This window comes from Gymnoscopelus braueri (assembly GCF_963280865.1).
Source record: "Gymnoscopelus braueri genome assembly, chromosome: 4".
Taxonomy (NCBI): Eukaryota; Metazoa; Chordata; class Actinopteri; order Myctophiformes; family Myctophidae; genus Gymnoscopelus; species Gymnoscopelus braueri.
In genome coordinates this window covers 15,574,660-15,588,776 of record NC_137605.1, presented here as the reverse complement: position 1 = coordinate 15,588,776, position 14,117 = coordinate 15,574,660, and the positions used below count along the sequence as shown (strand labels likewise).

Genomic DNA, 14,117 nt, shown 5'->3' with positions numbered 1-14,117 from the left:
CATGCAAGTCATGGGGGCACGTCCGGGACTGAAACCGTGCCCAAATTTGGTGATGACTGACGTCATCATCGTGATGTCATTGATATGAAATACATGTACATGTGCCTTCCTTGTCACTAGTGCAGCACCACTAGTGACTGGGTACTAACTATTATGTTTATATCCATTGGCAGATACTCGATGACGCACTATATAATATATAACCTTTATGTAACCAGTAAGAAATACATTGAGACAAAGTCTCTTTTACAACAACTCTAATAACATGTTAGAGTTTGAGTAACTCCATATATGGGCAAAAGGTGACCCGCATGTCATGTTCCGGCTATTTGTACTTTTTTTAAATCTCGATCAATATGGCTCGGTACTGCACAATGAAACTACTCACTTTAATTACCTTATTTTCCGCCTACTTGGTAGTATGGAGCAATAACACCGAGGTTAGAGCTGGAGAGTTCTTCAGCAGTGGTCACACTAACAACTGGGCAGTGCTGGTGTCCACATCCAGATTTTGGTACAACTATCGCCATGCGGCTAACACCCTGTCTGTGTACAGAAGTGTCAAGAGACTGGGCATTCCGGACAGTCACATAATACTGATGTTGACGGACGACATGGCCTGTAACCATAGAAACCCCAAGCCCGCCACGGTGTTCAGCGACAGGAACATGGGTCTGAACGAGTACGGAGACGACGTGGAGGTGGATTATCGTGGATTCGAAGTGACGGTAGAGAACCTCCTGCGAGTTCTGACCGGCAGGATGCCACCGAGCACCCCGCGCTCCAAACGCCTTCTCTCCGACGGCCACAGCAACGTCCTTATATATCTCACTGGACACGGCGGCGACGGTTTCATGCAGTTCCAGGACTCTCAGGAGATGAGCAACCTCGAGCTGGCCGACGCCTTCCAGCAAATGTGGCAGAAACGACGGTACAACGAGCTACTCTTGATCATCGATTCCTGCCAAGCGGCCTCCATGTACGAGAAGCTCTATTCTCCTAACGTCATGGCCCTGACCAGCAGCCTGGTTGGAGAGAGCTCTCTGGCTCACCAGTCAGACCTGGACATAGGCGTCTCCCTGATGGACCGCTACACCTTTCATCTGCTGCAGTTCCTGGAAGGCATCCACCCCGCCAGCAACGCCAGCATGAACGATCTGTTCAAGGTGTGCCCCAAGAGTCAGTGCGTGTCCACTCTGAGCCACCGCACCGACCTGTTCCAGTGGGACCCGGGGAGCGTCCTCGTCACCGACTTCTTTGGTGGTGTCCTCCGCAAAGTGGAGCTCACCGTGGAAACCGTTGACTTGACCGATCTCAAAGAGCGGCCAATGGAGGAGAAGCCTGTGCGTGGGGATTTGCTGAGGGACAGTCAGTCCTACGTCGACCAGCTCCCGGTGTCTGAGATCATGCGTCAGAAACCCAAGCAGAAGGACTGGCACCCTCCAGATGGCTTCATCCTGGGCCTTTGGAGCCTCGTCCTCCTCGTCTTCCTAGCGGCATATGGCATTGAACGCCTCAAACACATCTTGCTGAAGACCTCGCAGCCACTCTCATCCGTCCAATGAACCAGGAGGCCAGAATCTGTTCCCGTTACTCAAAGGAACGTCAGAGTGAGGAATGAAAAACGATTCCCCCCTCCAAGGATTCCTCACTTAACCACTTTAGGCCTATTTTATACCTAGGCTATTTGAAAATAGCAGATCTACAAGCTCACGACGCGTCGCATCGCGACGCGTTGTGAGCTTAATTGTAGATCGGCTATTTTCAAACATTTTAGTACTTTTACTTTTGGTACTTTTAAGTACATTTTGATACCAATACTTTCGTACTTTTGCTCAAGTCAAATTTTAATTCCTGACTTTTACTTGTAACAGAGTACTTCTACAGTGCAGTATTGATACTTTTACTTAGGTAAAACATTTGAGTACTTTTTCCACCACTGCATGCTGGTGTCAATCACCATAAATAGCAGACTTTCAGTGTGCGACACTGCATGCAGCTAAGAATAAATCAGCCATAAGCCAGACAGTGGGGGAACATAGCTCTGGTCCAGTGTGTTAGTCATGGCTGTGACTAACACAAATTACAATGCTAGCAGCCCATAGTGAATTTATCTCCATCTGTAGCTTGACCTACGGGAGAGTGTGATTGTCTCACACTAGTGAACACAGAAGGGGTGGAGTATCTATCTATATAGGCTAAGAGCATGATGGTATCATTTCTGTAAAGACACTCTTGATGAATTTGCAGAGGGACCAAAAGGTTGGTGTGTGAATAAAATAGATGCTGCTGAGTAAGAGCAATGTGCAGGATTTACCCTCATGCATATTTGCCAGACCCAGGGGTCGGCCTGCAGGAGGCTTTGTCGGTCGGTCGGTCTGACGGTCTGTCGGTCTGTCGGTCTGTCCCTCTTTTCCTCCCCAGCCATTCAGGAACGCTTCAGATTTCAACCACCAGGGGCAACAGAGCAGTAACATGGCTTTTTTGTAGTTGATTGCATTAAATTAATTTAAAACCTATTGCTGTTGTCCTTCATAACTTATTTCAGAGGTTTATTACTACACAAGCAGCATTGTAAATTACCTAAACTTATGAAATGCTGGATTCAAAGCCCTTCTGCCCATATTCTGTGCACTGACTGACAAAGGGTCAGGTGAATGTAATCAGACTGGAAGGTTTGCTGGTCTAGCCTATACACAAATCTACAACCACATACCCCTATACACAAAATGCTACACACACACAAAATGCCTAAAATGATTTATACTTTTAACTTATAAAGTGGTTTGTAGGTGTGTTGCCTACTAGGAATTTGTTCCTTCTGGGTCTGGCAGAACCAGGTCTCCTGGTCTTGTTTTTCATGAATAGTCATTTGTTATACTGTCCAACGCACCTGCATTTGAGCTACTGTGAGTGGACGTGCAAAGTTTTTTTTTGGCACTGACCAAAGCCACGTGTCAAAATGCATTAATAACGTACAGTGTGTCTACAATAGGATGCACCAAACACACTGGGTTCCAATATTAAGAACAGCTGGAATAGTAGTTTTTTTCCCCCGGTATTGAAAGTGTGGCTAGACTGTGTTTATCTCCCCCATCTCTCTCGCTCTCTCTCTCTCTCTCTCACACACACACACACACACACACACACACACACACACACACACACACACACACACACACACACACACACACACACACCCCCACATTTCATTCACCTTGCTAGTGGGTGAAGTTGTGCTTCTCCCATAACTGTGGGAGCTGAATACACAATGACCCAGATACTCCATGTATCCAGGTACACTCACGCACGCACGCACGCACGCACGCATGCATGCATGCATGCACACACACGCACTTGAAGTCGGTGCTTTGTCATTATTATTGTTAAGTTTTATGTCAATGAAGCACATTGAAGTGAAAAATGGAAATTGCATTGAGAAATGGAACGACGCCAAAGTGACTTCTTCTTTTCTTCTCCACATCGCTGCTGTCATCGGGCGCTGTGTTGAAAGAGTGCTGGGAATAGATTCACCGTGTGTTGTTTGGCTCTTGTCTGCTTAGATCAGTGTTAGAGAAGAGAGGAGAGAGGCCATTTAATGTCTGCATATATCTCCCCTGGCACGCGCACACACACACACACACACACACACACACACACACACACACACACACACACACACACACACACACACACACACACACACACACACACACACACACACACACACACACACACACACACACACACACACACACACACACACAGTATGCACGTATACATAATATTGTCATATCAATACCCTGCCGTTATTTGACTTTATTTGGTAAGAGACAGGGACAAGCTTGCACTGATTGGTCATTCGCCATATCTTCCATAGGGGTTATATACGGCAGCTGACCAATCAGCGTGGCTAATGTTCCACCTCGAACACATACAGAACGTCGTTGTACGCTTTTGCCCAGAGGTCTATATTTTGGTCCACTCCTTTTCCCCCCTTACCCCATATCTCTACGCCAAATATGTCCATCGTCTGCTTGTAGATCTGCTATTTTCTCGGAATGTTTGCCCAATATGCCATGCCCAGAATAGCGACGCTTGGGGGTGATCATGTGGTTACGAAACAAATTAGCATGTCTAACACGGACGAAACCAAGCTCAAAACGTGCCGCAGTGCGACGCGTTTTGAACTTGTAGATCTGCTATTTTTGCAAAAAAAAAATTGTTGCTATTTTTTAAATGGAATCCTGAAAAGTAACATTTTAATTTAATTTCAAATGCATTTAGTTATACTTATGTTAAATACATTGAACATTAACAAGCTAATAGAATTGTAATACTAGTTAAGCTACTAATATAGACAGAAGTAATTAAAGCGGGTCATGTTTGCATGTTTGGAATTGTAACAGCTGAAATCAATAATATATCAGTATTCCCATATTAACCTGTGGGCCGCATTAAGTGAAGGTGGGGGCCGCATGTGGCCCCCGGGCCGCCAGTTGCCCATGTATGCTGTGGATGGTTCGGTAGAATTCATAGTTGAGGAGAGACGGACACTGGAGTTTTTACGGGTGAAAAGGAACCAAAAGGAACCAAACAACAGAGTGTAAACGGGGCGATCGACCTTCAGCGGTTCACAGAAGGCTACGTAACAACAGAGGCAAGCCACGCCAGCGGAACGCCATGCTCATCCAGCCTTAGAGAACCTCAGGCAGGCAGGCAGCATCATGCTTGTGTCGATGCCTGAAATGCCTGTACGCGCTTGGGAAACGACAAAAGCCTGAGTGATAATCTATAGTATATAGATATGTATAGATGGATGATCGATAGATTGAAACTGCACACCACACACGCAGAACACACAGAATGAACACTTGTCACTACAGCATCTGTTTCTCTATTTCTCTCTCTCTCTCTGTCTCTCTGTCTCTTTGTGTGTCTCTCTCTCTCTCTCTCTCGCGGGCCAATGCGCGCGCGCGCACACACACACACACACACACACACACACACACACACACACACACACACACACACACACACACACACACACACACACACACACACACAGTCACACACACACACACAGTCACACACACACACACAGTCACTCAGTCACACACTCTCAGACACGCACGCACGCACGCACGCACGCACGCACGCACGCACGCACGCACGCACGCACGCACGCACGCACGCACGCACGCACGCACGCACGCACGCACGCACGCACGCACGCACTCACACAGTCACACACAGTCACACAGTCACACACACACAGTCACACAGTCACACACACACAGTCACACAGTCACACACACACAGTCACACAGTCACACACACACAGTCACACATACACACACACACACACACACACACACAGACACAGACACACACACACACACACACACAAACACACACACACACACACACACACACACAAACACACACACACACACACACACACACACACACACACGGCTCACCCGAGTATAACTACACACAAGGATGTGTAGGTCCATTAATCATCACAGTTAACCGGATGATGTGTGATTGGGCCCTGGATACAGCAGCTGATCTCCAGGCTTACATTCAGCGTTGATAGACTGTGAATATATATCCATATATCGTCTGTCGGGTGGAAACCTCATATGTCCAAAACTGTTACTTTATAGGATTAGAATTCAAAAGTAGCAAAACATATTTTTGTGCGAATCTGTAGTATATAACAAGGTATAGGGCATTAATTGCCCGACAGCAACAATATACACATTATGTTCACTGGTGATAGATGTATAGAGATACAGTAGAATAGATCATACATGGGCAACTGGCGGCCCAGGGGCCACATGTGGTCCCCACCTTCACTTAATGCGGCCCACAGGTTAATATCGGAATACTGATATATTATTATTATTATAATTATATTACTGTTCCAATTCCAAACATGCAAACATGGCCCGCTTTAATTACTTCAGTCTATATTTAATGACTAGTATTAAAATTATAGTTATATCCAATGTATAGTATTTAAGTTCATAAAGTTAACGTAAGTATAACTAAATGCATTTGAAATGAAATAAAAATGTAACTTTTCAGGATTCTAATTCAATAATACCATACAAAAAAAATCAGGATTCCAATTCAAAAGTAGCACATCTACAAGCTCAAAACGCGTCGTACCGCGACACGTTTTGAGCTTGTAGATCGGCTATTTTTGCTACTTTTGTGTGACATAGAATGGCGAAGTACGACATTAATTTATGAAAAAAGTTAAAACACGGAGATAAGACGTGTCTGCCCGACAGTATGCAATGTGGCCCTCTGGAGTTAGTGTGGTAATATAGTGGCCCTCTCCATCATCAAAGTTGCATCACCCCTGCAGTAGATGTACTCACCGTACATTTAGATTGATTGATAGACTGTACATACGGTCACTCATTCAGAGTTACCATTGCAGATATCTAGAGACAGCAGCTAATGTATTGTTGCTGTCGGGCAGAATCTCCTATCTCCATATTAAAACTTTTGCAACAACACAACAAAATGCAATGAATGCTACAGATTGTGCTTGCTAAACAGATTCAAATGCTAAACACTGTCATAAAATAAAACTAACAAACACATTCAGGCACTTGTGGGATAAGTATACAAGGCTATGTGTTTTGATTGATTGAGTAAAAGACTGAGAATTGAGAAAAGGTGAATGTTTTTGGTGGATTCTTTTCTCCAGAGATTCCTGCTTTCACTCAGGTAACTGTGTTCCTGGATTCCTCATGTTTTGTTGCAGTTCCTTATTTTCTTAAAGACGGGGTGCCGTGATTTTCAGTGATTTTTCCCCCCCTAAAACATAATCATCAGGTATTATGGTTATACTAGGAGGAAGATTTTTTCAAAAAAGTGTACAGAAATTGTTAAAATTATGTTTTTATGTTATACTAGGAGGAAGATTTTTTTCAAAAAAGTGTACAGAAATTGTTAAAATTATGTTTTTATGTGGAAACGCCTCCAGTTCATTAAGTATACCTGGTTCTCACCTTAGCACCTCCTCCACCACCTTAGCACCACCCACCTGTCCTAGTCCCTCCTCCTCCTCATGCCCACACCTGTTGTGTTATGATAATGAGGGGGAGGGTATATTTTTACTATGTCACAAAAGGGCTGTTTTTCTATTGGCACGTTTGACCCTCAAGGTTTCAGCCTCCAGGTAGAAACTCAAAATAGTCAGAGAAGACATAAAACACCATAAAAACACCACCAGGGGGCTTAATGAAGTTCTATCAACCTCATAGACACATGAAAAACAGAAAAAGTGCAAAACCATGGCACCATGCACCTCTTTAAGTATTTGGTTCTAAACTCTTAAGTATACTTATACTTATATATATACTTATACCAGCAGCGAGAGATATGTTTAATGTATGTAATATGTTTTGCTAACTCTTGTTGTAAACCTATTTGCCCTTTGTTGGGACATTAATAAAGTTGAACCTTGAACCTTGACCCTACTTAACCAGCAATTCAGGTGTCGAAATTCTAATAAGAGGCACCTTTCTTATTTCTAAGAAAAATAAGGGAAGCCCAGAAAAAATAAAGTCTTACTGTATATATGCACCATTTTTGTATAATCTATCATATTAAAACCTGTCTTATAGTATTATGTATATGAGCTGTTTGAACTTGTAAGATGTGTGTCATTGATTGATTCCCCCCAAAACTAAGGGACAAAGTGTGTCCCTTATGATTTCAATAAGTTTCCAAAGAAACGGACGATTCCTCATTTCAAGGGACGGTTATTTGGCAACCCTAGTTAGTGAGAATGAAACACACTCACATCTATTGCTGCTATGACACCTGAATATCCTTCAGGGATCAATAAAGGCTGATCTTACCTTATCTTATCAAGTGATTGATCCCTTTGATTGATTATTTCACTGGGATTCGCAGGGCGCCCCTGCAGGGACAGACCTCAGCGGTTACCATGGTGAGAAAAGGACCTGATTCTCGGACGAATGATCACAAGAATTATGGAAGCGATTGGCCGGTGGATTTATCGATTGAAACATTGATTCATTTGTCTGCTGGAGCGATTATTTAGCCTGTGTGTGTGTGTGTGTGTGTGTGTGTGTGTGTGTGTGTGTGTGTGTGTGTGTGTGTGTGTGTGTGTGTGTGTGTGTGTGTGTGTGTGTGTGTGTGTGTGTGTGTGTGTGTGTGTGTGTGTGTGTGTGTGTGTGTGTGTGTGTGTGTGTGTGTGTGTGTGTGTGTGTGTGTGCGGTCGCAAATACAGTATGTGATGAGAGCAGGAACTATAGTTACACTCCAGTTACTGTGCTTTACTTAAAGTCAGTGTGGAGGCGTTGTGAGGTTGTAGAGCTGCTAAGTTCTACAAATAAATTATTTTTAAAACGGTAAATTGGCGTTAATGGCTCCGCTCTTTAATATGTTCCCTAAATTTTGCTAAGCAGCATGCTAAGCAAAATCAGAGAACGTTACGCAAAATCCCCCACAGGTATACAAGAGCGGGCCCATAGCAAGACATTTAATCAGATTAACTTGAGTCATGCAAACTTGAATGCATTTTAACATGAAAGCCATAGAACATTGAATCCAGTTTAGAGCCATGCACACATGGATTTCAGTTCAACATTCAGTTTAAACGTTTGAGTAATGCAAGACTCTGAACTATAAGGTGGAGGCAAGTTTTGCCGCAGGAGCGTGTGGCAGCAAATGAAAAGCAGATATTCAGAGTAGGAGGGAGCCGTATTTAAACGGACCGCCTTGTTGAGGGAATGAGGTTTGATTGGTGTGTAGGAAAGTGTGGCTGATTGAAAGCAATCAGCAGACTGACAGCTGATTGCAGCTGAGGCTAATGCGTCTACTGTATGCGACTCCCGTGTCCTGCATGAACTAATTTTTTAATACTTATTTACATGAGCACCGGTATCCACCACAACGTAAAGTACATTTTTGGCTGGGCTCTGCCTGGCCTTACAGATGACTTTGCCTGTAAATGTCAGGCGACCAAGTTACAGCGTCGGTCAGCTGGTTGGCCTAGCAACCGACTACTAGCCCATCTCAGAGCAGTTGTCCCTCCAGCCTATGGGATTGTGGTGATTCTAAAACGTCTCAAACGGCGTCATGTACATGGCTGTCAGAGACTAGACTGGTCAAAAATAATTTAAATGTAATCATTAATTGTTCCAATCCCTCTTTGCAGTGAAAATGTCCTTGTATGATGGTCTGAGGTCTGTGTGGTATACTGTAGATGGGCTTACCTTTTGCATCATGGTGCCTGAACTATTTCCTCAAATACCTGTAGGTGACTAAGCTAATGAGACCAGACCTTAAGGTGGACTGACCTTAAAGCTACAACCCTGAACTTATACAACCTCATTTTAGCCAATATTTATGGTAGAGTATGTTAATACAATACAATACTATCACATTTGCAGTGGCTGGAGGTCGAGAGGTGGTCCGCCTACACTAAGAATGAAAAATGTCAGCCCTGTTGTTGGGTAGGACACCTACGGTGTAGATGTTTGGTCTCCTACGCGGACATAAAACGTATAGATTGCAGCATTGGACCAACTATTCTCATTTAGACAGGTTTGTTACAACAAATATGTTGGCCAATAAAAATGAATGAAACATTATCTAGTAAACCTGGAAAGGCAGCAAACCATTGTTTCATTATTATTTGGAAAGGCTAAAAAGGGTAAGTGAGAAAACAGCTCTTCATTTGCTGAGGGGCATGAGAGTGTGCAATTATAGCAAAACCCCAAATAATAACCACTCTCACAAAACACTCAATACTTAACAGTGTTAACTCAACAGATAACAGTTATCATAATCCAATGATACTTACCATGACGCTGACATGACACTGACTTGATACTGACATGATACTGACATGATACTGACATGATACTGACCATGACACTGACATGATACTGACATGATACTGACAATGATACTGACCATGATACTGACCATGATACTGACCATGATACTGACCATGACACTGACATGACACTGACATGATACTGACCATGATACTGACCATGATACTGACCATGATACTGACATGACACTGACATGATACTACCATGATACTGACCATGATCCTGACCATGATACTGACCATGACTCTGACCATGATACTGACCAGGAACTGACCATGACACTGACATGATACTGACCATGATACTGACCATGACACTGACATGACAATGACCATGACACTGACCATGACACTGACCATGACACTGACCATGATACTAACCACGACTATGACACTGACCATGACACTGACCATGACACTGACAGAGCTGACAGAGCTGACATGATACTGCCATGATACTGACCATGATACTGACCATGATACTGACCATGATACTGACATGATACTGAACATGATACTGACCATGATACTGACCACGATACTGACCACGACACTGACCTCGACACTGACATGATACTGACCATATGCTTGTTAAGTATTGCTCTCGCAACCTCATTTATTACCTTTAAAAAAGGTAATATAATAAGAAGGTAATAAAATACCTCAACATGCTTTTTCAGTACCCTTTAACAACACATATTGCAAGAGCAATCTGACGTCCTTGTGTTGGAGGTGCAGAGTTGACAACAACAAATCTATGGCACCTCAAACAGACGCCAAGGGCAGAAATGTAAAATTAGCTTGGAAGGAAGCTAGGAATCGTTGCTGTCGGGGGAAAAGCTCTGTGGTTGCTGTCAGGCAGAAACCTCTTATCTCCATATTCTAACTTTTTGTGTTTTTTCGTAAATGAATGTCCTACTTGATCATACTACAGCGTCACACAAAAGCATCAAAAGTAGCAGATCCACAAGCTCGAAACGCGACACGAAGCAACACGTTTAGAGCTTGTAGATCTGCTGCTTTTGCTATTTCCTGAAAAGTAAAAATCTTGGACATATTCCATCCGACAGAGACGATATGTCCAAAACTGATACTCAAATTCAAAAATAGCAGATCTACAAGCTGAAAACGTGTCACATTTGAACACTTTGAGCTTGGTTATTCTTGCTACTTTGGTGTGACAGTGTTGTAGTATGACGAAGTAGGGCATTCATTAATGAAAAAACAACAACTATAGAGTTGAAATATGGAGATAAAAGATATCTGCCTGACAGCAACAAAATACTAGGTCAGAACATAGCTGGAACGTGTATCAAACGCTGGAGGGCTTTTAATTTGAGACAAGGGATACAGGGAGTGGACACTCGGCTGGTTGTACTACAACTTCAATGGTGTAACTTCATCAGTCAGTGATTTTCAGGTTTTCCTGTTATCCCCATAGAGGTTGGGTTGTGCCATTTAAATAGATCGGCCAGGCCTGACTGGAATCAAGGGTTGGAGAGATGTGGCTGCCAACGGCCAACTGTCATTGTATGACAAGAAAAAGTTGGTTTATTAGAATATACTGCATCCCATAGGCTGGAGGGATGATTGCTCTGAGATTGGCTAGAGATAATTAGTTTTAAAAGTGGGGTCTGGGAACCCCCAGGGGTCCTTGAGTGTTCCAGGGGGTCCCCAGCAAAATTAACATGGTATCAAAATGCATGTAATCACTTTAACCCTTTATACACTGGCTAGTTGAAAATAGCCAATGTACAAGCTCACAACGCGTCTCATCTTGACACACTTTGTGCTTTTTGAGTGGTGCCAACCACTCCTACGCTTGACTTTGTCCTGGTGTCCGTCTGTGTGTCCGTGTGTCCGTCTGTGTGTCCGTGTGTCCGTATGAGCACGGCCTCTCTGTATGGTTGAGCACAGCCTCAACAGCTGCGGCTGATTGCAACACAAAGATGCAACCATACAGGTACAGTACAGTACAGACCGTACAGTACAGTACAGTACAGACCGTACAGTACAGTACAGTACAGTACAGTACGTACAGTACAGTACGTACAGTACAGTACAGTACAGGTACTGGTAGAGGTACAGTACAGTACAGTACAGACCGCACAGTACAGTACAGTACAGTACAGACCGTACAGTACCGTACAGTACAGTACAGTACAATACAGTACAGTACAGTACAGACCGTACAGTACAGTACAGTACAGTACAGTACAGTACAGTACAGTACAGACCGTACAGTACAGTACAGTACGTACAGTACAGCTAGAGGTACAGTACAGTACAGTACAGTACAGTACAGGTACAGTACAGTACAGTACCGTACAGTACACACACACCACTTTTGAGTAAAAACACTTAAAATGAGTAAAAATACTTAAAATGAGTAAAAACACTTAAAATGAGTAAAAATACTTAAATATTAGTAAAGATACTTTAAAGTTCCTAAACTGAGTAAAAATACTTTAAATGAGTAAAAATACTTAAAATGCGTAAAAATACTTAAAAGATGTTAAAATGAGTAAAAACACGTACAAATCTGTACAAACATTTTAAGTCATCAAAGTCTGTAAAAAGTAACTAATGCAATGACCTCATGAAAGGCACCACTCTCTTCACACTGGGTGTGATTTTTTCAACAATTGAAATATTTTGAGACATTTTACCAACACAAATCTTGTACGACTGTCCCTGGCACAAAATATTGTCAGATGTGTGTCTGTGGCTGCATACATAATTAATTTGGTTGGGGGTCCTTGACCTGGAAAGGTTTGAGAACCACAGCGCTACCGCTACATCATTGTTAGGCTAACCGGCGGAGAAGTGGTGTAACTTCACCAGTCTCTCAGAGTGATTCAGTCAGTCAGTCAGTCAGTAGTCTCTCAAGGCAGACGAACTGGCTCCCACAATATAGGCTCTATCCACAGTTGTCATATTGGAAAGACATGGGTCTTTTTCTTACTTCCTTCACAGGTGTTACCAATGATACTAATGAAGGCTCTGTTCCATTCTGGTCAAACAGAGTCAGGGTGCTGATATTGTGCATGTTGGCTCACTGGAAACACTGTGCTACACCAGTGAGTCTCACATTGGGGTCCAGGGAGTCTCATGGTTCCTTGAGGGGGTTCCAAATGGCCCCTTACGGGTGTGTAACTCTGAAAGTGTACACATGGCTTACAGGTCCATTTGGTTCCATTTGTACACTCTTAGAGTTATGGGGGTACTTGAAATTAAAACGTTTGAGAACCACTGTGCTACACTACTGTAAATTGAACAGAGCCTTCATTAGTATCATTGGTAACACCTGTGTATGAGCCAATATGGCTGCTGTGCATGGAGCCTGTTCTAATGATAACGCTAACGGTCTGTACTTGTAATCTGAAAATGGGCAGAAAATAAAGTGAATGTCCTGCCTCTCCCCCAACACTTATATCTGTGTCGTGTAATTAATTTCTACTGGATATCAGTCAAAGCCTTTAGCTTTCTGCTTCGCAGAAATGGAAAAAGAAAAAGAAAATATATTTAAAAAAAACATCTTAATAGATATTTTTTAATTAATTTCTTCTGAAGGACCCTGCGTCTGAAGAGCAGCTTTTTTTCTTCTCAACTATTTACCGTGTGGAATTACAGACTTGTATGGAAGAATTACAGACTTATACTGAAGAGATAAGGCTGGCTTGAGAGAGACTAGTTAGTCAGAGAACATTCATGTTCATAGGGCTGGCCCCCGCTGTGGCTGTCCAGCAAAAACAAATGTAGTTACAGTAATACGTCTGGCACTGGTCCAACAAGAAGCATTTCTCAGTGTAAGAAATGGTTCAATGATGCATGTCTGGCGATGAGCCACACGTCATTGAGCCTGACGTGAACCTGGCACTACGAGTGGTCTGTCTGGTTGACTAATCAGCAAAGCTTTTAAAGAGAAACCTAAATGGATGTTATCCCTCAATATTCTCTGTACGTCATGATGTTCTGTTGGATGGAATTGTTGCCCTTCTTTCAGTTTTTTCATATTCCATCCTGATTGGCTAAGATTCATGGCTTCCAAAGTTTGTAGGAGCTGGTCCGTTTTGAACAAAATAGCTCAAATAAGGGACACAGTGTGCGATTTCCGTGAAAATTTGCACTCACATTCCCACTAGGCCGAGGAAGAAATGCCAATTAAAAATGTTCAAATCAGCCTCATGGTGGTGCTATAACAGGCCGATTCGTATTT

The 14,117-nt window shown here is 43.0% G+C and overlaps 1 protein-coding gene across 1 annotated transcript; it reads left to right on the top strand.

The window, feature by feature from the left end:
• Positions 1–374: 374 nt before the first annotated feature.
• On the top strand, positions 375–1,565 carry LOC308083470 (GPI-anchor transamidase-like; the record flags this gene model as incomplete). The annotated part of the gene is made up of 1 exon (XM_080425784.1): positions 375–1,565. The coding sequence occupies one exon, from the start codon at positions 375–377 to the stop codon at positions 1,563–1,565; it is 1,191 nt and encodes a 396-aa protein (XP_080281910.1).
• Positions 1,566–14,117: the final 12,552 nt, after the last annotated feature.